Raw genomic sequence first — 27,189 nt, forward strand, 5'->3', positions numbered from 1 at the left:
CTCCTTTGGGAGAGAGCAGCTTTTTCTGGTTTAGCCTCAGCCAGGAGGAAGGAAGGTGTTTGGAATGCTGCTGGATTGCTCCACATGGCAAACCCACGTGTGGTAAGTGGGGTCACAACTGCTCTGAGCTGAACTGGGATTTCCCATGGGATGTTTGCCACCTGGTCACTTACTGTTCAAACTGGGTTAGAAATTCAAATGAGTCTCCTCATTTGGGCATCATGAGGATGTGCATTAGGACTGGCTGTCCCTGCAGAGGCCATTCCCTGCAGAATTCATGGAAACAGAGACCTGGCTGGGCTTTTCCCTGGATGAGTCTCAGTGCTTTTATCTCCCCCAGCACCTTGGAGTCCGGGGATGCAGAGCTGTGCCTAGAAACACCTTGGCTTTTGGGGATTAGCCCCCTGAGTGACACACCTGTGATGTCAAAGTGGTGTCAGGCTCTCTGAGAAGTTGCCATTAGTCCACACCCTGTGCCCTTGACCAGCATGAGTCCACTGGTAGCACAAAAGGGTTGGGCTTGCACTTGGCTGAGCTGTTGTGCCCACACAGAGACTTCACAGCATCACTTTATGTGCTGTGTGGGGGGTGATGGCTCCACCCTACAGCCAGGCAAGAGGTGACACTGAGTGATGCCATGTAATGAAAGTGATTGCCAGAAATTTGTGGTTCCATTAATTGCTATATTTTAGGGATGCCTGTCAGAATTAACCCTGTGTGCAATGAATATACACAGATGCAGGATACATGAGGTCTCTTTCTCAGAATGATTTTTTTTCCTTTGGGTTTGCTATGACTTTGAGTGGTCTTGAATGGCCCAGAGACCTGATTTCCAGAGTGTCACTTAATGCACATCTAACTCTGGATTAATCCAGGGACAGGTTCAGGCAGTCAGTGGGTGCCTGGCTAACTCCTCATGGCACCCAGAACCAGTTCCTGTGTCTTAATGCTGGACTTCTTCCTTTTTTCCCTCTCAGTTTCCACATTTCATGGAATCACTGAATGTTTTGGGCTGGAAGGGACCTTAAAGCTCATCCAGTGCCACCCCCTTGCCATGGGCAGGGACACCTTCACTACCCCAGGTTACTCCCAGCTCCATCCAGCCTGGCCTTGGACACTTCCAGAGATCCAGGGGCAATTCCAAAACCTTCAATACATGATCCACAGCATTTAATACAGTTTATTACATGATTAACCAGATTGTTCTTGCTCACAGAGTTCTTGGTGTTTTACACATGACAAATGCTGTGTAAACACCATCTATATGTGTTTATGTGTTTTTCTTCACCAAATGAATGTTGTCTTTGTACAGTAAGAAGCTGAAATCATTTATTGCTTCAGTCTGAGGAAGTTCATGTCCTGCCTGCAGCAGGCTGGTTTTAAAAAATATCCAACAAAGTACAGCAATAAGTCTGGATTCCTGTAAGATTCTGGTTTGTCAGATGACACAGCTCTAACTGAGAGCCTCTGAAGGGAGACATCCTCTGACCACTCACTATTTGTATAAAATATTGACAATGAGACTATCAGATTCTGCTCCTAATGTACTTATAAATATTTGGATCTTTCATATTTCTTAAGAAATATTGGGCCATTTTGTCTTCCCTTTGCCATAGAATGAGGGGGTTATTAAAATGAAAAACTGCCTTTTAGCCTGTAGTGCCTTGGTTGGGAGGATTATTTGTGCATATTTTCCTTGCTGGTGAGCTGGTGTATATTCTGTAAAGTGCTGTACTGTGGTGGTGATTCCCCTGTTTTGCTGCTTTGCTACAACTTCCTCATTCCCTTCCAGCTTCACAGATAAATTTATATTGTTTCTGACAGCTTAAAATGTTATATCCTTATTAACCTTTAAATTTACACTTTAAACTGGCCTGGTGGGATTGCATATGGAATGATTTAGATGATGCTTGAGAAAATTTTCTTATCCAGTAACTGGTTTGAGGAGTTATTCTGTATTCATTAGGAGATTGTGTTACTGCAAGGAAAGTTGTCATCACTTGTGGTGTTGCTGGAGAACAGGACATGATAATGTTAATGCTCATTAGTGGAGTTGTCATGAAAAGGAGAAATAGAAAATAATTTCTTTTTTCTGCCTTCCACAGTATATTGAAATCCATGGAGTTTGCACCATCTGAAAGCTCTGGTGCGCAGGTACTGAACTTACTTTTGTTTTCTTACTTATTCAGCAGCTCAGTTGATTACCAAAAATTTTGTCTTGCAATTCCTTGTTGTTGACGTTGACAGTTTCCTGCTGATGTTGAGGCTTCTGGGTCCATCCTTGTATTTCCTGCTGTTTTCTTATGTAAAAAGCTGAACTGGACTTTTTTTTTTTTTTTTTTTTTTTTTGCCTGTTAATTTCATTTAAGTGATCAAGGACAAAGTGACATTTCAGCTGTGCTGGAGTGGGTAAACCAGAATGTTGTGAAGTTGAGTCATTTAAAGATACTGGAGTTGGTGTACAGGCAGCACACTGTGCAAGGACTTCAGCATTTTGAAGTATTTGTTAGCCTTGAAAATTTCACAAAAGAAAACAAACCTTGGAGTAGTGAGAAAGCTCTGCTGTTCCAGCAAATTAATCTTACTTCAGTTTAAAGGTTAGGAATTAAATTCCTGTTTCTGAAATCCAAACTGAATATTGATATCCTAGGATTAATTTTCAATGGCTTTTTTAGTGATCAAGGGTTAGATATTTAGGGGAGAGTAAATAGCAGGTTTCTCTGACTGATGTTATTTTGAACAAACAGTTTCTGCTGAAATGCAGCATGTCAAGGAAATGCTTACCTTGGGTCAGTTGACCTAGAAGGAATAATATAATCTTAACTCCTGTTTTAATCAGATTAAAAGAAGTCTACAGCTTTTAAACTGAAAGCATGCCAGAACCATTTAAAAATAAGTAGGATTAAGAAAACGTTCCGTTACACATCTCAAAATAAAGCAGAATTGATGAATGATTTCCAGAGAAAATTAACCAGTGAATCTGTTCCATGGCTCCCACCAGAGCCCGCAGTGATTCCTGCCGATCTGTGCCCAGCAAATTCCCTCACTGCCCTCAGAGACCAGTGAGGTTTTTTCCCCCTCTGAAATCCTTTTTAGTGCCTGAGTGAGATTCTCAATGCTTTGAGAAACAAACCTCCCCCTTTGGTTTCCTCTAGGATGCATCCAAGCCGCTGGAGGTGCTGCTGCTGGAGAAGAACCGCTCGCTGCAGTCGGAGAACGCCACGCTGCGCATCACCAACAGCGACCTGAGCGGTAGGTCCACCCAAATTTTGGCTCTTCTGGGTGCCTCTGCTGTCCTGTGATGGGAGGGAGGGCTGAGTGAGAGCTGAGTGTCTGAGCTAATGCATGGCAGGAGGATTAAAAGCAACAGGAGCACTGCGTAACGTTGGATTTCTGTAGTTTTGTAGGCTGGATAATGAAGTAAAAGGTAGAGAGTCTATAGAGGTTAAGGAAGAGGCATTACAGGCTGTACCAGTGTTTGAGGCTGTCTTCTGTTTTGGGAACAAATCCATCTCTTTCCCCCACACACAGTGTTATGCAAAATGTTTGCATGTAGATCACAATCTCCCTGTCTGATACACTTGGATATACCACCAGCAGGTCAGCTTGGGAAAGCAAAATCCTTTCCTCCCAGCGAAGTGTGTTTGCTGTTTGGCTTTCCTAATGTGGGCTTTTACATCTTGTGTGCACATTTTTTAAATGGCAAGTCATGGAATTTCCAGATTCTTGAATGATGGTTTTTGCAGCTGGAAGAAAGTTAAAAGTTGCCACTGGCCCTGGGATTACTGAATTCTGAAGCGTTTTATGACTTTTAACTGAGCGGTCTTGGTGCATCCACCTAATGGTTATTCCTTTATTCAAATTGGTTTGTTCCAAAATGTAAATGTTTGCTGCATTTGGGTTCAGTCAGGTCCAATGAGTCATATCTTGAATGAGAGACAACAGAGAGACTTGCTGTCTGTAACTGGATTTATTTAACTGTATCACTGCACTTCATGTAACTGTTCTAGTGTTAATGTCTGTAAGGGGGATTCTCCAGGCTGCAACATACAAGAAAGGTGCAAACATGAAATGCATGTTGTTTGTTTTGGGGGCCTTGTTTGGCTTAAAAATTTTCAATCATGGAAAAAAAAAATTAAAATAAAAATTAAAAAAAAAAAAAACAAATGAAAACAAACCAAAAACAAACAAAACCAAAACTCCCACCGCCACTCCATTGGCCCGTGTCAATCTGCACTTTTTCCCTTTGTGGGGCAAACTTTGCATTTTTTTATCTTGGTTTTTCCCTCTTTGACCCCCCATAATGCATTATGTTTGACCTTCCTTGTAGGGTCAGCCAGGAGAAAAGGGAAAGACCAGCCTGAGAGTCAGCGTCCTGCAACCTTGCCGGCCTCCCCTCCTTCCCAGTTGCTCCGCAACGCGGGGGAGCAGGCTTCCAATACTAATGGTACACACCAGTTCTCACCAACGGGTTTAAGTCAAGACTTTTTCAGCTCATCCCTGGCGAGCCCCAGCTTACCCCTGGCCTCCACAGGAAAATTTGCACTAAACTCTCTCCTCCAGCGACAGCTAATGCAGTCCTTCTACTCCAAGGCAATGCAGGAAGCAGGAAGCACAAGCATGATTTTTCCAACAGGTCCATACAGCACAAACTCCATATCTTCCCAAAGTCCATTACAACAAAGCCCGGATGTAAATGGCATGGCCCCATCTCCCAGCCAGTCAGAAAGTGCTGGGAGCATCTCCGAAGGCGAGGAGATAGACACGGCCGAAATTGCACGTCAGGTGAAAGAGCAGTTGATCAAGCACAATATTGGACAGCGGATATTTGGACATTATGTGTTGGGACTGTCACAAGGGTCTGTGAGTGAGATCCTGGCCCGGCCAAAGCCATGGAATAAACTGACTGTGAGAGGCAAGGAGCCATTTCATAAGATGAAGCAGTTCCTGTCGGACGAGCAGAACATCCTGGCTCTTCGCAGCATCCAGGGCAGACAAAGAGGTAAGAGCTCCCCAGCCCCCTGCTCCTCTTAGTTCCAAACATTCCAAACCAGGAGCTTCCCCATCCGGGGCTGTTTGTGCGCTGCTGCTGCTGCTCTCACCCAGGTCAGGTGCCAGGTGCAGCAAGTTCAGCCCTGCAGCACTCAGGCAGGTTCGTATCTGTGCTTATGCTTTTTTTAGCCACTGGTTGGTGCCTGTCAGCAGGAGTGAGCAGCAGGGACACCCACAGCCCTCACTTGGCAACCCCTCCGTGCCACAGCTCAGCACGGAGCCAAAAGGGTCAGCAGCTACTCGGGGTGTCAGCCCTCAGAAATACTTGGGGGTTTTTATTTGAGGTTATTTACTGAGACCAGGCTTTTGTTGTGTCTTGTGTGATTATGTTTTTTGCCCAAAGTGTTCTGACAGAATAGGGTAGGTGATGCATGAGATGAGTAATTAAAACACAATCCCAGTTTAAAGCAGCTTTGCATACTTAAGGCAGCGATTTTAAGAAGTAACATGCATTTCATTGTGATTCATCTTAAGGCTGAGATTTACATTTAGAGAAACTGAAAAGTAAGTTGTTTACAGTCAAGAAATATTGGAAAGGACAGGCAGGGTTTTCCTAGATTTTGTTTAATTGGAAGCACACACTGTTAGATTTATAATCTGTTCTTCCTTTTGATGATTGTACTTGAGGGGATTATCTGCCCATCTTTAACCTCTTCATTTTTGGTATCTCTAGACATTTATTTATATCTGTCTAATCTCCTTTCCGAACATAGCTGTAATCTTTATTAACAAATCAGCCAGCCTTGCTTCTTCCCAAGTAGCCAGTTCCTCCTGCTCAGGGGCCCGAGGGGCCAGGAGAGCTCAGGGCCAGGCTGCCAGCTCCTCATGTCACACAGCCCGTGATGTCAGAGCAACCATCCCCTGATTGTTTTGTTCTTACCAAACTTGTTTTTCAACAGAGAATCCAGGCCAGAACCTGAACAGACTATTTCAGGAAGTACCGAAACGAAGAAATGGGGCTGAAGGTACGTCACAGGCAGGTGTTTTTCTTTGCAGTCAATCCCTAGGAAGTGGAGTGTGCTTTAGCTGTGTGTTTCCTTAAAACTGTGCAGTTTGATTCTGGCCTGGAATCTGATAGAAAAACAGACAGTAAGTATAAAACAAACCATGGGTTAGATGAACACTTTGCTTTTTCTAATTCTGCTGCTGCTGTACTAACGTAACCCTGTTTGGATAGTTCTTCCACTCCCATCCCCCCTGCAAAACAGAGAGACAGAAGTGATGGAAGTGGCTCTACAAAGTCATCAGTACTATTGAAATGCTCTCTTTGCTATTTTTATGGTTTTGGAGGGAGAAAGTTGCACAGTTATAACATCAACTGCATACTGCTTCTGCTCTAGGATTACTTCTTTCTTCTCATGGGGCTTATGCTGACAAATTCCACTTTAATACACTGCTAAATTAGTGTGATGCTTAGTTCAGTATTATATATGAGAAAGACAACAAGATAAGTGAACATCAGATCCATAAATTACCACTGAACAGGAAGTCTGCACATTTTTGTTATAGATTAGTTCCAGAAGTTTTCTTTTAGTGAGACCAGAAAGAAGGAAAAACAGAGGCAGGTACATCAAAAGTCTGCAGTTATTTTGACTCCAGTCACAAATTACCTCAATTGCTTACAAACAATAATCTCATAATGGAAAATGCAGTTAAGTGCAGTAGGACTCACAGTTTTCCCTCCTTTTCTTCCCCTTAGAGGTTAAAAAAACCCCAAAAAAACAGCAAAACCAAACAACCAAGTATTAGCTCTTAGCTGGAGAGTACTTCAAATGGTATCTGCATTTAAATGACTCTTTTTCTTAATGTATTAACCTCTAGAAAGTTAAAAATTATTTTTATCTAGTTACTTTTTAATTCTGTTTTGGGCTGAATGTATACTCATCTTACTTTGCCTAGCAGCTGATGCCATTTTTAAGTTGATTCCTGGGCTTATTTTTTTAGCTTTCTTCCTTTCCCCTCCAGTTCTTTTCCCTTCTGTTTCCTCTTCCCCTCCAAAAAAAAAAAAAAAAGAAAAAGTAAAAGGAAAAAGAGTAGATCTATATATTACCATAGAAAAGGAATATATGACCACCTAGTTCTTCCTCTGGTGTTCTCACCATTCTGGAGCAGCTAGAGACAGGCACAACGAGGATATTTTGCTTTTATTATGTTAAGTACTTTTTTTAATGTGATGTAAATGTTGGTAAGGTCCAGTGCAAGTTGTCCTCAGGTTGTGCTGGCCATGTATCACATACAGTGTGTGTTTGTGTAACAAAAACAGCCAAAGAAGAGTTTTCCTGGTGTCATTAGTTGTGTTTTCCTCCCCAGGTAACATAACCACACGGATCCGAACAGCAGAGTCTGGCTCTGATGAAGCCATCAAATCCATCCTGGAACAAGCCAAAAGGGAGCTGCAAGTACAGAAAACAGGTACAGCCTCATTTTGTCTCTGCCTGCTTTTACTGCAGAATTTAATTAAAACAATTGCCATGAGCTTTCTGGTCAGTTAATTATATTCTTAAAAGATTCAGTGTCGGTTTGAAGAGTTTTTTGGAGATTTTTATTGTTATTTAGGGGAGTTGTTTCTGTCTCTGGGATGTCCCATGTTAAGGTCACACGTGTCCTGGCGTGGTGGGGTCTCTGCTCTGCCCTGCTCCCTGTGGGGTTTCTGAACACCTTTATCCCTGTGATAAAGAGAGCTCTGAGCTCCTGGCTGCCCTCCAGGCCTGCAGGAGTCACTGAGGGGAACCTACAGAATCCTTTCTTCTGCCAGTTTGCTCCTTGGAAAGGGAACAGCTCCTGCTTTCTCTTCTGTCTCACTCAGACCCCAGGGGCACAACTGCATGGGAGAGGGGCTGGATGGATTTGTTGGGGTGAAGGTCACACTCCAGGCAGCAATTACCAGTCCCAGCACCATGGTACATCCTGTACTCATAGGCACACTCAGTCCTGACTCTTAGATGACTTTATTTTTGGTTACAGAACGTATTCAGTGAATGAACTGGCAAATCCTAAACATATTCCCTTTCCCAAAAAACCCCTCTTAGCCTGAGATAAGTCTAATTTTTCATTATATGCTGTCATGTAATTAACATTTCTGTCTAGCCCATGGCCCTCTCAGCTTTAAGAGTTCCCAGTAGTGCTGTTGGGCTGAAGTAGAAATTACTGAGCAATACTTCTGTTTCATTTTTTAAAGCAAATACTGGTTTACAATTTTGGATAGTTGTCTTTCAAATGAAAACTAAGTTAGTCTCATGGCAGAGTATAAAACACTGGTTAATATATGATCTAAATAATATGACTTTATGCAGGAAATTATTTTATAGAGAAAAATATGGGCTTTGTGCAGGAAACTGCAAGAATGTTACTCAGTAGCATGTTTCATCTGAGAGTCTCAGACTTCCTTTCAAATATTAATTTGGCCTCAAAACTCCCTGTGAAACCAGCAGATAAAATAGCAGAGATAGTCTCACTGTCTTTTTTTTCCTATTTCTTAGCTTTTCATGTATTTTACAGTGTGTGACAGGAAGGAATGTAGGGAGACAAATTCAGAAATGCATTCAGATGAGTTTTAGTATTACTGGAGTGATACACAGAGTGTTGGAAATCTTAATTCAGTTTGGGGCCACTCCTTGCAGTGTGGGGTTCCCTGCTCCCACCTGATGCCTCTCTTTGCCTGTTCTCTGCGGAGCAGCTTCCAGAGGAACTGGTTTCCAAGCACTGGGGACCTCAGTGGAGACTGAAATAGAAGCAGATGCCATTGCAAAACCTCCTGGCTCTGCAGAGATAATTCCCCACCCACGTTCCAGTCTCTGCTCATCCCCTACTGCTGCAGCACAGCCACCCAAATCCCGGTTCCCCGCTGGAATGCTGCATTTGGGGGTTATCTCTGCTGAAAGCACCACCCTAGAGCTTCAGATAAGGGAGAGGGTGATGGCCAGGTGTCAGCCTGGCTCTGCTAGAGCTGTTTATTTCAGTGCTTGGGACCGTGGTACAAGAAAACAGGAAGCAGGAGCATATTTAGTTTGTCAAGTGAAATAATGATGATCATCTCTTCCTAAAGTTCTGTCTTTGTTGTAACTTGTGTGTTGTGTTTTTGAAATTAAAAGGTCTCACCTTATTTATACTGTAATAGTCTGTCCAGGTGAATGCAGCTGTGTTCAGTTCTGAGTGTGTGTTAAATTCATTTGTGGAGAAAAGAGTGAAGTGAAAGGTTAAATAACTTTGTAAATGCAGCTATAAAATGTTATTGACCATGTGGGGGTGGGGGAAGAAGTAGTGAAGGGTTGATTTTCAAAGGCATTTATTTGAAAATTTTTACAATGGTGGAAGGGCAAGTGATCCCAGACTTGTGCAGCTGAGTCTGTGCGTGCAAACATCCAGCACTTTGGCAACTCCCAAAATTTTCCAGTGAAGGACTTAGGAAATCTTACATTATTTTGAAAAGCGCAAATCTTTGCTTAGTGAAAACTCCTCCCTCCCATCCAGAAATGTATTTCAGCCCCGTTTTGGGTTTTTTTTTCCCCGTCAGGGAAATGTTTACAGTAGCACGTGTTGAATATGAAGCCTTTTCCTCTGTTGCATTTAGTCTTTTGGTTGTTTTTCATAGCTGAGCCGGCTCAGCCGCCTTCTGCCTCTAGCAGTGGCAATTCTGATGATGCAATTCGATCCATTCTGCAACAAGCCCGACGGGAAATGGAGGCACAGCAGGCTGCCCTTGAACCTGCCTTAAAAACACCACCTCTATCTCAAGCTGACATTTCTATCCTGTCCCCCAAACTAGTGTCTACACCTGCAATGTCTTCGGTTTCCAGCTATTCTCCTTTGGCCATATCCCTGAAGAAACATTCATCTGTCACTGATTCCAGTATCTCTGCATTGCAGAACCTCTCTGGGCTCAAAAAGGAGCCTCAGGAGGCACCTGTTTTAGAGCTTCATGGAATAAGTGATTCTGCCCAGGGTATGTTGAGGCATGTTAAAAATGAGTTGGGACGTGGTGGTGTTTGGAAGGACCATTGGTGGAATACTGTGCAGCATGAGAGAAGAAATGCAGCTCTTCCTGAAGATATAAAAGTTGAGGAAGCCAGTGGTGGAAAAGAAAAGGTCAGCAATCAGACTAGGCCAGATCGTAGCCAGCTCCAAGGACCGTCTTCTTCCGAGTATTGGAAAGAGTGGCCAAACGCGGAATCTCCGTACTCGCAGAGTTCTGAATTGAGCATGACTGGGGCGAGTCGCAGTGAGACACCACAGAATAGCCCCCTCCCTTCATCCCCTATCGTGTCCTTGTCCAAGCCATCCAAACCTTCGGTTCCTCCACTGACACCCGAGCAGTATGAGATTTATATGTACCAGGAGGTGGATACCATAGAGCTAACGCGGCAGGTCAAGGAAAAGCTAGCAAAGAATGGCATCTGCCAAAGGATCTTTGGGGAAAAGGTAAAGAAGTGGTTCTCTCTTGTTTCACCACTGTTGTGATTGTGCCCTCTGCTCCTTACACAGGTGCAGAGCCAGAGGGGTCCTATGGAAAAATGGTTTTGCTTCGTGCGTGAAGTATTTCCAAACTTACCAAGTGTTAGTTTCCCTGTGCGGTAGGAATTGCAAGGGTTTTTATCCAGGGATTGGCTTCAGCCACTTGGAATTAGGAATGGGGCCCCGAGTCTAGAAAACTTGAAAGCTGAAGCAAACATCGCTGAGACTCAATATTTCATGCTTAATGTAATGAATTCGTGGAATATTTGAGTAATACCATTGTCATGACTGGAGAGCCTTAACTTTGTTATAAGCAAAGATTATGGACACAAGAGCATTTTTCCTCTTTCGTTATTATTTGGAAATGTGCACAAGGGCATTAAAACAAACACATGGAAAATCCCCTAACTCTCCTTAGTCTGAAGCCAAGAATTCCAAGTCATTGCTAATACCTGGTGCTCAGTACCTCAGTGTGCTCTGAGATGTTTTTAGAGCTATGTTTGATTACAGATAAGGCTCCCTGAAGTTCTCACATTGTGAGCCCTAAGCACCTGAGCACGTGGGATTTTGAGGGTCCCTAACCACCAGAAAACCCCTCCCAGGCTGTAAAAAGTGTTGGACATTTGTTGTTTCTTCTTCCTATAAAGAATTGAATCAATATAAAAGTGTAATAGGAGCTGGCATCGCACTATTACCTTCTCACCAAGATGTAAAATGAAAAGTCTGACCTCTCGGGGTCATTAAAGATCCCATGGCAGCTTTCATTAAGTATGATTTTTAACTCTTGTACCTGTGCTGAATACCAGGCAAGTAATTGCATTCTGCCTGTCTGAAATTCTCCCCCCTCCCCCCTGCATTCAGCTGTATGCTTAAATATTTACTTATGTGGAGCAGCCGCTGCTACAGGTGAAAACACACATCGTTATAATTCATCCCCCAAAAATCAACCAAATATAGGCCTAGTCTCAAAAGTCCCAATTATTTTTGTTTGAGAACAAAATACATGCCAGTCATTGCCTGTTTCATCTGCCTGTGTGTGCCTGGACTCGATGTTTTTCCTGTTAAAACTGATGAAACTGTTTGACACAAAATATGAAAAGCATGCAAATCCCTCACCAGGCTGCTGCCACCCATATCCTGCAGGAAAAACCCACCTTCCTTCAGAAGGCAATATGGCAGAAAGAAAAGCATTTCCATCTGAGTATCCACAGAATACAGTTTTTATAATTGTCCAATTTTTATAATTGTCCATATACAAACAATTTGAGCGATACAGTAAAGGAAACCAAAATGATTTAAATTCCCCCCGTTTCCACTGCCAGTGTGTTAACGTGCCATTCTTGGTTGCTTCACTTCAGGTATTGGGGCTGTCCCAAGGAAGTGTCAGTGACATGCTCTCCAGGCCAAAGCCATGGAGCAAATTGACCCAAAAAGGCCGAGAACCATTTATTCGTATGCAGCTCTGGTTGAATGGTGAGCTGGGACAGTGTGTCCTGCCCGCACAAGGGCAGCAACAAGGACAAGGTAATTAAAATTCCACTATGTTGTTTGAGTTGAGGAGGAGGAGATTTTTTTTTTTCTTTTTCTATTTTCTGTATTTTTTTTATTTTTTTTTTAAATTTGCAGTAAGCCAGCCTTGCACCAGTGCTGGTCCAGGTGTTATGGAAGTGGCACCATCCCACCCTGGCAGCCCGGCCAGTCCCTAAGGGGAAGTGCTGGGAATGTTTATGAACGTTTATGTGTAATTGATAAGCAGCAGTTATCAAGTTCCTCGTTAGGGTGATATTATCTAGGCATGAATATGACACACAATCCCAAAAATTTTGGCCAAAGAGTTGGAAAATGTTGTGCGCTGTTTCCTAGGGTTGCACAGGGGATTTGGATTGTTCCAGGGAGAATATCGATTGCTGTCTCAGGAGGTGAGCTGGAAAACTGAGCTTTAAAGGGGGAATGCTGGGTTGCAATGACACTTTTATTGTGGCTGTCTCTTCCCCTAGTACCTATTGACACAGAAAATCCAGGCTGGAGCCTGGCCTGGGTGCACCTTTCTGTGCCATGAGTTAACTGAGCAGCGAGCCCTTGCCGAGATCAGCACTTTGCTATTTGTTGAGCCTGCTTACTGTTTAGTTTGTGGTTTGGCATCTCCTTTTATTGTTCCCTGATTTTCCTCTCCTCTCTTATCTAGTCCTTCACTCTGTGACATCATTACAGGATTCCCTACAGCAGGGATGTGCAAGCTCAGGTAATCAGCTGGTTTCAATGATTTGCTCTGAAATAATTCTCTGTGCTTTTGTCGCGTTTGCTTTGATGCTGAGAGGTTTCTCACATTTTGTTGTATCATACAGGAGTCCCTTCAGTTTTTTTTATTAATGCAGTTAATTCCTCCTTCTCTCCTTGTTGCTATGGCAGATGTAGGGAGCACACATATTTAGCTGCATATATTAGGTAAAGAGACTCTGTCTGATCTTAGAGATCATTGGCTCTGTAAGGGTTTTTTTTTTTTTTTGCCATAGTTGAGCTTATCAATGTGACATGTGACAATAGCTGTAAAACAAGCCCTTGGTTTGTAATGTGATCCACATACTCCAGCTGCCTCACTTGCTGGTAGGTTTTTTTCCACTCTCCTTTGCACAAAATCTGCTTTGTTAATCCAAAGGTGGGGAACAGACCACGTTACGTCTGTTTCAAGCTTCGTTAAATATTCCCAGCTGACCCTTTTTTTTTCTTCTTTCATTTTCAAAAAATAAAAATAAATAAAAAAGCAGATGCAGCAAAGCTGAGTGTCAGGGAAGTGAGTGGCTGAAGGCTTTAGAGATGGTCACAGGATAGGAGGGAGGCTGGGACAGGAGAGAACAGCTGTGTTCCTGCTGTTAGATACCAAACTCTACCCACACAGCCTCTTACCAATGAAATGCTTCACTGACGTAAAACACTCCAGAAAAATACCCGTGCCCTGCTCTGTGCTTACAGCCAGTGCCCTGTGCTGGAGAGCTGCTGCATTTCAGGGCACAGACAGGGAAGGGTTGTGCTCTTCTTCCACCTTTCTGCTATTCTGATATACTCCTTTTTTTCTGCAGTTTGCTGGCTTTACTCTAAATATCCCAGCTAAAGTGTTTTTTCTCTCTACTGGGGAAACTATTTTGCATTCTAAAAGATTTTACTAGAAGAAAATTCGTGATGATATTCAGTCCACGTTTTTCTTAAGGAGAACAGTTGAAAATAAATACATAAAAGAAAGAAAAAAAAAATGCCCCCAGTAAAAACAAGCCATGAAAACAAAACCAAAATGGGAGAAAATTATTTGCAATCATAGGGCTATTGTTACTTATAGCTAAGCATTTAGGGAACATGGAAATTTCCTGTGATGGTTCATTAAAAACATGCCATTGAGTACTTTTTTTGTGGCATCAATGCCGTGCAAGAGTGTCACAGTTACAAACGCCTGAGACGGCGTGGAAAATATGAGTAATTAATTGTAGCCATTTTAGGGGGAATTTGAAATCAGAGGAGCTGGGAAATGCTGCATTGTTATTGCTAATCTTCATATTTATGACTAGCTCTAATTGTGAAAGATGGAGAGACAAGCCCATAGTATTAAAATCCAGCCACCCTCTGCATTCCCGGGGGGATCGCTGGGAGCTGAAAGTGATTTCCTTCAGGAAGTTCAGTTTTGCTGCTGGGATATTTTGTTCCCTCCCACACTCCCTGTGTCATTTGTCAGTTCCTGCCCTTGAGCTAATATTTTGTGAGGTGACACGTTCCTATCAGCTAATAAAATCATGTTATTGATGATTGTCCTCCTTCATTCCTTAAAGCCGACTTACAAATGAGAAAATGGGCTCGTGCCCTTTTCTACCTCCTCTCAGAGGATTAAAAATAGAATTGTTGTACAAAATGTTCTTTTCTTGGTGCCTTTCTCTGTGTGAAGGCATAAGGAAGGTTGTGCCACCAGGCAGAACAAAAGAGCAAAAACCAAGTTATTTGAATGAGGAAGGGCAGTTTGGTAGTTTCCTTTTATTAGCAGCTGTTCTGTAATTAAAAATGCAGCAAACAGTTTGGAAAAGGTAATAATAATTATGCATTTGTGAAAGATCCATCACTCCAGGGCAGGGAGAAAAAAAAAAGAGAGAGAGAGACAGCTCCAATTTTCTGGTCTTCTGAGACGTTTCCCAGGAAAATCAAGGCAGAGAAGGTTGCATACTTGTAATTTTAAAACAGAAATTAATCAGAACAATTTTGAAACGAGGAAAGGTCTGGAGCCTTTTCCGTGTAATATAATTGGCTGGGAACTTGTTGAATGCATGAAGGGAAAGAAGTGAAATTAAACTAATACACTCAGTGGCTCCTGAGTGCTTTGCCAAGAAGGTCTTCAGTGTACAGAGTGTCAACATGCATAGTAACGACTCCAGCTTTTATTAGCTGGGAGTATTTTCATTACTGTTTGGCTCTATTCTATCAAACTAGCAAGATTTTCTGGATTTCTGGCCCAGTTAGCTACACTTCTAGATCATGAAGTTTTGATTAACACCTCATTCATGAAAATCTCACCTTTTGTCCAGTAATTTTCCATTTTTACATGTAGACAGATGGACCCATCAGTGTTTCCTATAAGGAATGGATAAACATATATAAATCTTATATATTTATATATATGTTGAGATAGCCAAGGGAAGCCAAGCTTGGTTTTCTTCTTTGGAAGCTGTATTCCTGAATTTTATAAAAAACAGCCTATACCAAAATGACAGCCAGGTATATATACCTGTATTTTCTCCCTGTGAGCTTTCCTCAAGGCTTGGTGATTTTGTGCAAGTTTCAGGGAACATGTTTTACACAAAAATGGTGTCTGTACCCTAGGTGGTCAAAAATAGTATTGCTGTGCCTTTTCTAACATTTTTTCTGTGTATTTCTTTCCACCTAAATGCTCTAATGCCCTTGGGTAAATCTGCCTTTTTAATGATTTATGTGTCAAAAGCATGGACCAAATCACATGGAAAAAAAAGTTGAATTAGTGTCACCCAACTGCATCAGCATTTTTTCCTGATGAATTTGGCCCTTATTTAGTTGCATTACTGCTGATGGGAGCCGGGGTGGGTTTGAACAGTTGCCATGTGCCAGGAGAAGGCTCAGATATTTCTCTAAATACTTGTACTGTGCACAGCTTTTATTAGTTGGTTTTATTTTGGGGGTTTGTGCTGCGTATCTATAGGAGAATGAGACAGAGTTTCCTTTTTGGTGCTGTTGATTCCTTCCGTGGCTGCTCGCAGGAAAGCTGAATTTTTACATTCACTTTTTTCTTTATCCTCTGTGAAGGACATATACTCTCTCTATACTACATGAAAGGCTTGCAAATACTCAGTGGGAAGAAGACGTGCCTTTTTGGTGTGTGTTTCTGTAAGGGTCGTCTTATGACCTAATGTGGAAATCTTCATTTGCCGATACAGCTGCGGGTGATCTCAGGGGATTTTGAATTTCCCTTTTGTTTGTCTTCCTTTCTGGGTATCATCCATCATTCCTAACCTCATGCTGCTTAGCAATAGTAACACTCATGGGAGTTGAAGAAAGGATTATAGCAGCATAAAATGGGGAGCTAATTAGAGCTTGTTTCAAAATCAGAATCTAGCCTGAGATAATTGCGTATTATCTGGTGATTTAAAAACCCGAGATCTACTGTATTTAGATCAACTAAAAAATGCATTAAAGCTTTCTTTTCAAAATAACAACGGGGAGATTACTTCATCTCATCCCTTGGGAACACAAATCAGAAAAACCTCAGGATGATTTTGTGTTGCTATGATATTAACAGAGAGATCAGGGTGTGGTGGCAGAGCCAGGTATCCGTTGTATTTTCATTTATGTAATACAGATTCCTGTACCACTGGCCAGTACAGAAGCTGCTGAGTGGGCAGGTAGTTAACTATGTGCTGGGTGGATATTCCCATTTTCCTGGTACCAGGAGAATTCTGTCACATTGGCTGCTCTGGAAGAAACAAAGTAGGGAGAGAGCATGTTTCAGGCTGGCAGCCCAAATTCGGGATCACCATCCTGATGCACTTCTGGGAACACCTCAGTAGCCTTGTGGTGGCAAAGGAGAAGCCCTTACCCCCATCTCCCTGTATTTATCATCTTTTCTCGCATTCTTCTGGTTTCTTTGGGTGGGCAGAGCTGTGCAATGGTGCTCCAGAGCACAGCTGGGATTAGCACAGGGAGAGCTGAATCCTTTCACTGTGACATCACCCAAGTGGTTGGGTGCAGTGATGCTCCCAAATTGGAGCTGGTTTTTGTTGTTGAATTTTAAAAAAATAAAGAGAGAGAAAGAGATGGTTTTGCAGTCATTTGCTGGCATTCCAGGTTAATAAAAATGTATGACATGAAATGTTTGTGGTTAATGTAGTCTGTGAAATGGAAGAGAAGGGAGATCACATGGCTCAGACAGCCGACTGCAGGAATTCCTTGCAGAGTTGTTTTGTGTTTGATGACCAGTTACTGAGTCTTGGACTTGGGAAAGTTGTGGCCTTTCGTGCTAGGTGCAAGTGTGGTTTTAAAGTTCAGAGCTGAACTACTATGTCAGCCAAGGAGTTACCTTCATGCTTATCCCTGGAGCACCCTGGCACATCCTGGTGAAGTTTCCACATTCTTTCTGTGTGGTTTGGGATTGGGCTCAGGAGCAGTTGTCTGTGGCTGTGTTGATTTCAAACCATAGGGTATCAGTTGGCTCCTCGTAAGGAGGAGCTGTTATAGTCTGTCTGTAATGTGTGTCACCATCTTCTGTGCCACTTCCCTGACATTTGGACCATGAAAAGCTCCCTGGCAGCCTTTCTGCTATCAATAAAACCAGGAGAATCTCTGTCAAGGCACCTCACTGGGACCTGGGAATGCAGCATGAAGTCAGTGCCTCAAGTTGATTCTGAGCACAACATTGGCTCTGATTCGTGGCCATCAGCTGGGCATTTCTGCTTCCTGCTGAGGCCTGTCCTGCCCAGGCTGCCTCCCACAGCCCTGCTCCTTTCCCATCCGTGATGTTTGCAAATATTCAGTGTTTGTGGAGAAATTCCTCTCCTGGTTGTATTCTTTTCTGTCCATGGAACCACCCAGTGGTTAAATTTGCAGAAGATGACTCCATCCTCACTGTGGTCACAGCTTTGCTGTGAAAGGGCTGAAGGGATTTTAGAAGGGCTGAAATAAAACACAAAATCAGGGAGTGAACCCTGCTTTCTGGGCTGATGCTCCTTGTGAGTATCAAGGCCGATACTTCTAGGCTGTGAAAAGGGCTAAAGGGATTTTAGAAGGGCTGAAATAAAACACAAAATCAGGGAGTGAACACTGCTTTCTAGGCTGATGCTCCTTGTGACTCAATTACAGTGTTCCTGTTAATACAGCAAAGAGGAGACCTGTGCTGGATTCTGAAGGCAAACTCAATTCACTCCTAAGTGCAGTTATAGACTCCTAGCATTTGTTTTGGAGAAGTTACCCAGTCAGGTTGCAGCTAGGTTTATTTCTGTAGTTAATTTGGGAATGTGGGTTCTTGACACTCACTCCCCCTTCGTGTGATCCCCAAGCAAGGAGTTCAAGTGTGGCTCTGCAGCAGCACTGAGCCAGGCACAGCAATGCCTTATCCTTAAAGTCTTTATTTTCAAAGAGCAGAATTAATAAATGAAGATGGTTTTTAAGCTGTGTGAAAAAAAAGAAACTTTCCTGACCATTATTGCCTCAGGCTTCTCAGGTAGTTCACAGAGTAGCAGTTAGCATGAGAGTTGCTAAAAAGGGGATGTAGTCAGGGAGAGAAGCCATGGCCATTGAGTAGTCGAGCTCTGTAAATTCCACTGTTGTTAATTTCATTACTTATTACTTCACTTCATTAATTACCAGCATTTTCCTTCCCCTCTGCATTGCGAGCTGCGCGGCCTCCCCTGGGGAGGGGCCCTCACCCCCTCCCTGCTGCCAGCTGCAAACCACAGAGGGGCTGGGTGGAAAACGAGGAGCTGAGAGATTGGAAAGGCAAATTCCAGCCTAACTGGAGCAGCACAGACACCAGAGAGGCCGGGGCTGTGCAGCTCCAGGCAGGGTCAGGAGCCGCGGTGACGGCCGGGCTCTGTCCCCCGTGGGCTGGCAGCTGCACAAGAGCTTGGAAAGGCACTTCTCCAAAGGGAGCAGATGATTTTCTGGTGGGGATAGAAGACTCTGGCAGCTGGCAGAAGTTCATGTTGGTCTTTTGGCTGCTGGTGGTAAAAGGAGGGGGGCTGCAGGTCCAGCCCTGTGGCCACCGATGGGGTGGAGATGGCCACGGTACCCTCGGCCTCCCTGGGCAACAGCCCAACTGCTGCTCAGCAAATCACCTAATGCTTTCATCCACTGGATGAAAATTACCTTGCTTTCAATTCAAAGAACAGATAATGGGCTATTTTCTTCCCAAAATACTGGGAAAAAGGTGTGTGAGCACCAAATGTGTGGGTTGTTATTTCCATCTTCTAATGGGGATGGAAATCCTCCTCACCCAGCAGCTCTGAAACAGGGAAATAAACAGCCTGTTCTGATTAGAGAGTTACATATTGCTGGATAGCAAATCATTCCCACTATGAAAAAAAAGAATATTACCAGAAAATTAATGTCCTCTAAGTTACCTTCCACCCTGTCCTTTACATTAGGGTGTGAGAGAAACTTAAGAATTTGTCTCACCTCATTTGATGCATGTAGGGTTGTAGGGTTTTTTAACTTGCCAACAACCTTCCAGAGAAACAGCAAATGAAAGAATCCAGTGATTATTTTAAGTCTGATGAGAAATGCAACTTGCATTGGAAACAAAGCAAAGTGGATTTGAGATCAAATTTAAATAAAAGTGAAAAGAGAAAGATAGCCAATTAAAAAGCCAATGAAAGGAGAAAATACAATTACAACAAGAAATGTAAAAAAGGCCTGATAGTACATGTTCAGTATTTAGACTTGTCAAAGTTATTGCTGATGGCAACTTGTCACAGTATCACAGAGTTACTTGGGTTGGGACAGACCTTAGAGCTCATCCAGTCCCACCCCTACCATGGCAGGGATGCCTTCCACTAGCCCAGGTTGCTCCAAGCCCCGTCCAGCCTGACCTGGAGCATTTCCAGGGATCCAGGGGCAGCCACAGCTTCTCTGAGCAACCTGTGCCAGGGCCTCAGCACCCTCCCAGGGAAGCATTCCTCCCCAGTATCCCATCTCTCCCTGCCCTCTGGCAGTGGGAAGACATTCCCCCGTTGTTCTGTCCTTCCATGCCCTTGTCAAAGCATCCATCTCTGTTTTCTGGCATGAGGTGGTCCCTTCTGAGAGCCACCTCCCCTTTTCTTGCTGCTTTCCAAGGGATCCTGGGATGCTGCTGGGATGGGTTCCCACACCAAGGAGGTGTGAGATTGACCACGGCGTAACCACAGCTGTGGTTAGCGTTTGTTTCTCTGGTTTACCCCTCTGGAACTCAGGTCCTAAAAATAGTGCAAGTTTGAACTGGCAGATGTTTCATTTGTCCTTTATGAGAGGACCAAAATTAGCCTCTCATTTGGCACCTAAATAAAGCAACTTAACTGCCTTTATGCGAACTTTGCAATTACTGTCTATTGAAGTTGCAACATTTTGTTGTGTTTGATGGGGAAGGGCATTATATAAGCAACAGCAGCACCTAAAAAGCCACCAGACCTTGAAAGAGAGAGGACAAATATGAACAAGCCCAACTGGGTTTTCTTGGGGGAACTGATTGGGATGATTGGTTGGTTGTGGTTTTTTTTTACTTTTTTTGATCCAAGACAGGTGTTTTCCCTAATGAAGGTTTCATTAAATAAAAAGAAAAAAAAAAGTAAAAGTACCTTGGAATGCTCAGAGAGCTGTCTATTGTAAAGGTAAAAAACATTAATAAAAGGACAGCAATGGTTTCTCTAATTTTCAGAGAAAAATCTGCACAGAATGCCTGAAGCTGGGTTAGCAGTGGGACTCCCCAGGGGCAACAGAAAGATGTTATAATCAATTACCACATCATAACACTGATGTATGATAATTACTGAGTGTTCCTCCTGAGATAGTGCAGCATTTGGCTGGGATGCAGCTCTTTCATGGTCCACTGCCTGATTAATATGCAAATAATAGGCTGATTGCATGATGAATGCAGAAAATGAGTTCGCTGATAACGTGAGCACCGAAGCGGGAAGATGATAAATTACTTTTACTGACTGTCCTACATTAAGTACCCTTTCTCAACAATTTTATCACAAATTAAGTAAAGCAGTATGGAGAGATTATGAGGATGTGTAAAATAATGTACCTTAATAGCTTTTATAATATTGTTGCGTGCAATGTAAATGTCATTTTGTCTCAGCACTTTCCCCAGCACCCAAAAAGGAGGGTCTGGAGTGCAGGGACTCTGTGCTGATGGTGGGAGATGGAAGGAAGGAAAGGAAGGAAAGGAAGGAAAAGAAGAAAGAAGGAGGGCTGTCATTAGCCTGGGATCCATCCCATGTGAACATTGCCTGTGGCAAGGGAATGTCCACATTGTTTAGTGGGGGAGATCTCTCTAAATGCAATGCACAGTGCACATATGCATCCTGCTGCAGCCTCTGCTCCAAAGCAGGCACCAGGTTCACATCTCAGAGGAGGGTGTGGAAATACCTTCACACTCAGGCTCCTGACACAGGAGGACAACAAACAGTCATAGAATTGGTGCCACATCCAAGCAAGTTGGTTTAACACATCAAATCACAAGGTTAGCAAGTCAGCAAAGGCACCACCAACTGCAGCAGAACCTCCTTGTGGAGGCTCTCACTCTGTTTTCCAAAAGATTTTGTGCACACGTTTGTCTTGATTACACTAAAAATATAACACTGTGGGGTTGTGGCATCTTGATTGATTGCTTCCATGACATATTTGTTTTAGCATTCAGAAAATCCTTAATAAAGCATCTGCACACAAGCTGGTTTAATAATAAGGTTATTGAAAATATTTTCTAGCAGTTATTTCTAAATATTGATTTTTAGCTAAGTTAAGGAAACACAGAAAAATCTGAATATTAAGTAAAGGTTGGCAGAGTACAGCAGTATCTTTTAAAGCAGCCATGATTCTGCCATTAATCACCTAATTTAAAATATAGTGTATTTTTAGAAAGGGTTTTTTAATTGGTTGAGGCTCATCTGTAAAACCAAAAAATTATAATTCACTTTTCAATGCCAAGATCCCACTTTTTGCTCAGGAATCACAGAATCATAGGATAATTTGGGGCTGTTGGCCTAACCTGGGCATTGCTGTGATGTTTTCAACTGTGTGTCCAAATCTAGCTAAAAAATTCTTACATTTCTCCTTTTTTTTTCTGTGTTTTATTGTAAAGTAGTGCTTAGGGTTACAGAGGCCTCATCTTCCCCCCAGGCTATTGCAAAAAATGTCCTTTAATTCTTCTCCTCTGAGGGTTTTCTCCTGGGGTGTTGTGTCAGGGCTTGGTGTGTCTGCTCCAAAGTCAGATCTCAGGATAAATGTCACTGGAACTGACTGACTCCAGTTGTATCTTCCTGCACAAGATTCCAGACATCCTTCAGAGCAATCCGTGCTCCCCACTCCTCCTGACTCAGTAGAAGTCTGATGGTTTCACAAATAGGTCTTGGTGTAGCTTTGGGCACAGCAGTTGGATTTCTAAAACTCAGAGGCGTTTGTGGCTGCAGGTTTGTTCAAGGGAGAATTGGTTGCCCAACTTCTCCAAGTTTTAAACATCCAGCTGTAAATCTCTCCTCTTGAGTCTATCACCAGCTCCCATCTTACGTGCCCTTTTCTCAACTTCATCTGGTTTCTCCAGCTCCTTCTGCTTTCCAGAGCTGAAAACACTTTTTTTTAATAGAGGCACAAAGCTAAAACAATTATTGAAAATACAACTTAAATTGCAGCAACCCTTCAGCAAGACTGAAAAGCAGGTTTTTTCAGATAATTCTAACATCTACCCTGATTATTCAGTTTTGTGTGCTCCTGACATTTAATATATATGCAGAGTGGGGACCTTTATTTTTATATTGCCCCAGTAACTGCAGAGTTAACCAAAGCTGGTTCCTCCCCTTCCATGCAGACTCACATACATCTGCACACTTTCCTAAAGGGGTTTTTCCTTTGATCCCTCCCCCCATCCACATAAAATTTCCCTCTGAACTAAGACCCAAAATAACATTTTCCCCAAAGTTACACCATTTATGAAGCAAACAAACAAACAAATTCTCCACAGTCAGAGTGGTGGCAGCTCCAGCGAGTGCTCACAACTCTAACTGCACCAACCTGTGAATTTGACATCATTAGAGATGCAGACTGCAGGGAGCTTTCTGCACTCCCTACACAGAACTGGGGGAGTTTATAACTGTAGGGAGGATCATATTTTCATGAGCCACATCAGTTTGTAAATTGTGACTAGGCAAGGTTCACTCACTCAGAGTAAATCCACCAAAAGCACTACCTGGGAGAAGGCTCTTTCACGCCTATTTTCTTTAATTAGTCAGAAGAGGGATGTGTTGCAGTGCTCTCCCACAAGTGCTGCTCAGCTTTATTGCCTAGTTCAGGCTTGTGCTGCACCCACTGTTAGTGAGGAGAGTTGCTGGTATGGTGCTTTAAAAGATTCACTTTAGAATGCTAATTTCTTCTCATCCCTGGAGCCAGGTTGGACAGGGCTTGGAGCAACCTGGGATAGTGGAAGGTGTCCCTGCCCATGGCAGGGGGTGGAACTGGATGAGATTTAAGCTCCCTCCCAACCAAATCATTCTGTGCTTCTCTGATAAGACCCTGCAAGGGCAGACATAGCTAAAGGTAAAATCAGATGGAAGGTTGGAGGGAAGAAATCTCCCCCTGAAGTTCTCACACCCTGGGAAGCTGTCTGGGTTGTCTGGGGGATGTTGCTCAGTTGTGTGTGACCAGGCCCTGATTCTCAGGGCAGCATTCACCAGGTTTTGGTCTACAAATTGGATAGAATGGGCAGCCTCATCATTGGGAAACAGAAACTAATCCAGTCCCAGTGTGAGACACTTTGATCTCAGGCAACCTGCCAGGCGTGTTGTTGTCCATTAACTCATCTGCACGAGGAGGTAAATGCAGCCCTGAAGTAGCAAATGCTCTTTTAAGAGGTTGCTGAGAAATCTCCTGTCCACATTTGTCTGCTTTCATCTTGCCCACTGATGTGCTGATCTGGGAGCGAGCAGAGCCCGGGATGCCCCCAGCTCCCGTGGGATGTGCCCGTTCCCCCAGCTCCTCGGGAGACAACTTGGACTAGGCTGGCACAAACCTGCAGCCCAAGCCTTGGACAGTGGGAAAAGTGGTGCATCAAAGCAAGCAGCAGTGAAACCATGTTTGGGTTCTCGTTGGAATGTCACAGAGTACCCTGTCATTTTGTTTTAGCAACTTGTCCTTCCAAATGCGCAGTTCGCCTTATGGCATGCCAGCAGTAAAAATGTCACTTACAATAATTACTTTTTGGTGAAAATGCTTGCTGACTTCCTACCTTCAAGCTGTTTTTTACACAGTGGGGAGATAATAAGAAATGACTTTATCCTGACTGCTCAAATGAACACTAAATGGAATTTAGGTTATTATTACTGCAGATAGAGGACTGTGTATTGAAATTTAAATAGTGGATCAGATAAACTACAGAGATTTGTCTCTGAAAATTATAGTGGATCCATTTTTTCAATCCACTTCCCTCTGAAACTCAAGGCAGCTGTTGTCTGCCTGCTGTCTTTAGAATATAATATTTTTCATAATCCTTTTAGACGCCCCTGAATACCTTCTGTGTTTTGCATGGTCTTCCTCAACTTCACCATGTTCTGTACCTCATTCCCCATGGATCCCTTAGCAGTTGATTAGCTGAGCCTGTGTTAGCAGCAAGGCTTGGACAGGTTACTCTTCCAGCAGCTCCAGGAGTACAGGGTGTCTCTGTGGATGGACAGATGTGCTGGGAGAAGAGACTGAGAGTGGGCTTGTGCTTTATGCTCACAGATTCAGATGCTCTAGTTCAAATCTCTGAACTGTGGATTTGGATGCAAAGCCAGTTTGCTGTCAGAGGTGAGGCAGGGTCTGAGCAAAAGCAGCAAACCTGCTGCTCTCAAAATGCACAGGAGAAGTTGGAGTGGAGGAACCTGTCTGTGCTGGCAGACGTGATGCCTCTGGGACTGGTGAAACCTTATCTGTGTCTCAGCACTGCTCTGTCACTGAGTGCCTCCTTGGGGGGGATACAGCGGCACTGGTGTCACGTCCTGTAGATGTCTCAGATCTTCTGGGGAGCTTGGAGCAGGTGGCACCTGCAGGTCTTTGCATCTGAGATGTCCTGAGCTTCAGGAGGAGCCTCCAGCTGAAGAGTGCTGTGGATCTGAGCTGTGCTTCACCTGTTGGATGTGTCCTGTGGGCTTGGGAAGAGTTCCTGGACGTCACAGAAATGGTCTCCCTTGAGCAGTGCCCTGCAGTTCCAAATGCCCCTGACTCCTGCAGAGCTGGTGATGCTCAGGAGAGGAGCCTGCACAGCCTGGGGTTCCTCACACACTGCAGGGACTCTGCCCATGCCCAAGGCAGAGCAGGAGCAGAGGGAGGTGTCAGGCTGAGACCGTGCTGGGGGAGTGTTTTCAGCTGATTTTCAAGCTGTCAGTGGGATAGCCAAGCAGCTGAGGCCCCACCATCCAGTACTGGGGAGCTGACCCCAGCATGGGGTGGGAAGTGCTGGAGAAGAATAAGAAGATCTGGAGTTCAGGAAAACCACCTGTGACCAATGAACTGGGCCAAGAACTCTGATTTCAGACTTGCTCACATTTTGCAAAACACCTGGGGAAGGTGTAGGGGATGGATGGGACCAGAGCAGCTTTTGGATTCATCCATTGTGCCAAGGAATGCAAGACCACAAAAGATTTTCTGTGTTTGTGCAATTAAGGCAGGGTTAATTTATTATGGTTCTCAACCAGGTTTGTAAAATACTCAGACCCCAGACCTATCTGCTGAATTGTTTGTAAGGTTAGTGTAGTTTCTTACCAAATAGCTACTAAGGGGTGGGGAGGGAAAGGGCAGGCTGTGATGATGGTTTGGGGTTTTGTTGCAGTTAGATGGTCATTCATGCAGCACTTTTATGTATATTATATATATATTTATATTTGTTTATATATAGAGAGAGAAAATGGTGTTTTAAAAGAAAACAGGAGATATTTATGTAATGTTGACTTTGTTTCCACTCATTTATACATCTTCGTTTTAGGCTGTGCATCCTTCTCTAATACTGTAGGAAAAAACAGAAGGGAAGAATTTCCTGACTAAAGAATAATTCCCATGTGCTCTTCCAGGAGTGACATGTCCCCAAGCAGGGATATCTGTGCTGGCAGACTCAGTGAGGTGTTTTTGTCTTTCTGGAGAGGCATTTGCCTCCAAAGTCTGGAAGCTCCCCTTCAGTGCAGGGCTGTCTCTGAGCTCTATTATCAGCTGTGAAATAGCCAGTGCTGCTCTTTGGTTCTCTTCATGTCTTGGCCATGAATGGGGCCCAATTCCACTTGCCAAACATTTCAGCTTGCTGGCCCATTTCTGCAGAAATCACTTCTAGTACTCGATTTGCATTTTTGATTATTATTTTCCATGCATGCATATTTGAATGTGCTCCATAAAATCACTTGGAAGGGCTTAACTTCTCTGTACCCCAGACTGTATTTTGAATTAATAATGTAAAAAGTGCTGGTAGAACCTTTGCCCTTTCATGGCTCAGTTTTACTTATATCTTCAAAAGTTTGGATGATTTAAATGCATTTCTGATGTCTTTGCATCTTTAATGGCATTTGTCAACACCAGCCTGTAACTGTGGGAAGTTACATGGGGGTTTTTTATCATTTAAAATGTCATGTTAAGCTGTGTCTTCATCACATGCAGGGTCTAATGGTCACCATCTTCCCATAAAGTCATTTTTGGGGACACCCTGCCTTTATAAAGCTTAGGGCACCACTGATGTCTTTGGCTACCTGAAACCTAAAATTTCCCAGGTTCTGCAATGACCTTGTCACTGGTGATGCTCTTGATCTCTCCAGCTCTTCCTGCACTTCACTTTTGAAGCTTTGGAGCTTTTACTTCACATCTTACATTGGATGCAGGCTGTTGGAAAACAAAGGCCTTTGGTATAGGTTTGTCTGGAATTTATTGAAATAATTTCATCAATAAATGGTGGCCATAGAGTTTGCAGGTTGTTCTGTGATAGTTTTATATTTATATGGACAAAATGGTCCTTTCCTTCTCAAACACAAATGTGAAAACATCCAGTGAATATTACTTTTAAGAAACTGGATTGCTTTTAAGTTAGTGTTATTCTTCAGAGCAGTCTGGGGTTAAAAAAGCAGAGCAAGTTTTAAAGAAATAAGCATTCAATGTATTGTTTTCATTGGAAATGTTCAATTGCTGCTTTGGAAATCTTAATGTATATTTTTCAGATATCCTGAATTTGTGTCTTTGTCTTGTGAGGAACTTGAGAGAAATGAATACAGACAAATTATTTCATAAACCATGTGAAATGGCTGTGGATTGACAGTTAAATCTGGAATAGTGAATACAGTCAATTTTTCCCCTTTGTTCTGTCAGCAGTCACTTGTACTCTAAATGTCTATTTAATTTTTTAAGTAGATTAACAGGAAATGTTTGCATTATTTGATTCTTGAATTTACTGTCCCAAATAATGCATCTTTTCCTCAAATATTGATGTGA

At 43.1% G+C, this 27,189-nt stretch overlaps 1 protein-coding gene across 7 annotated transcripts in view; it reads left to right on the top strand.

The window, feature by feature from the left end:
* The window catches only part of CUX1 (cut like homeobox 1), a 269,325-nt gene that overhangs the window by 191,781 nt on the left and 50,355 nt on the right, over positions 1 to 27,189 (top strand). Inside the window, exons 13-20 of one of the 7 annotated variants that reach the window (XM_059866191.1) lie at positions 2,106 to 2,154; positions 3,156 to 3,252; positions 4,331 to 5,002; positions 5,952 to 6,017; positions 7,363 to 7,464; positions 9,644 to 10,470; positions 11,862 to 12,027; positions 12,689 to 12,745. In XM_059866191.1, coding sequence (XP_059722174.1) covers positions 2,106 to 2,154; positions 3,156 to 3,252; positions 4,331 to 5,002; positions 5,952 to 6,017; positions 7,363 to 7,464; positions 9,644 to 10,470; positions 11,862 to 12,027; positions 12,689 to 12,745 — 2,036 coding nt within the window. The remainder of the gene's footprint in view (positions 1 to 2,105; positions 2,155 to 3,155; positions 3,253 to 4,330; positions 5,003 to 5,951; positions 6,018 to 7,362; positions 7,465 to 9,643; positions 10,471 to 11,861; positions 12,028 to 12,688; positions 12,746 to 27,189) is intronic. The other 6 variants (XM_059866192.1, XM_059866194.1, XM_059866195.1 and 3 more) reach the window with 6 other exon arrangements.

Source organism: Haemorhous mexicanus, chromosome 22, assembly GCF_027477595.1.
Source record: "Haemorhous mexicanus isolate bHaeMex1 chromosome 22, bHaeMex1.pri, whole genome shotgun sequence".
Lineage (NCBI taxonomy): Eukaryota > Metazoa > Chordata > Aves > Passeriformes > Fringillidae > Haemorhous > Haemorhous mexicanus.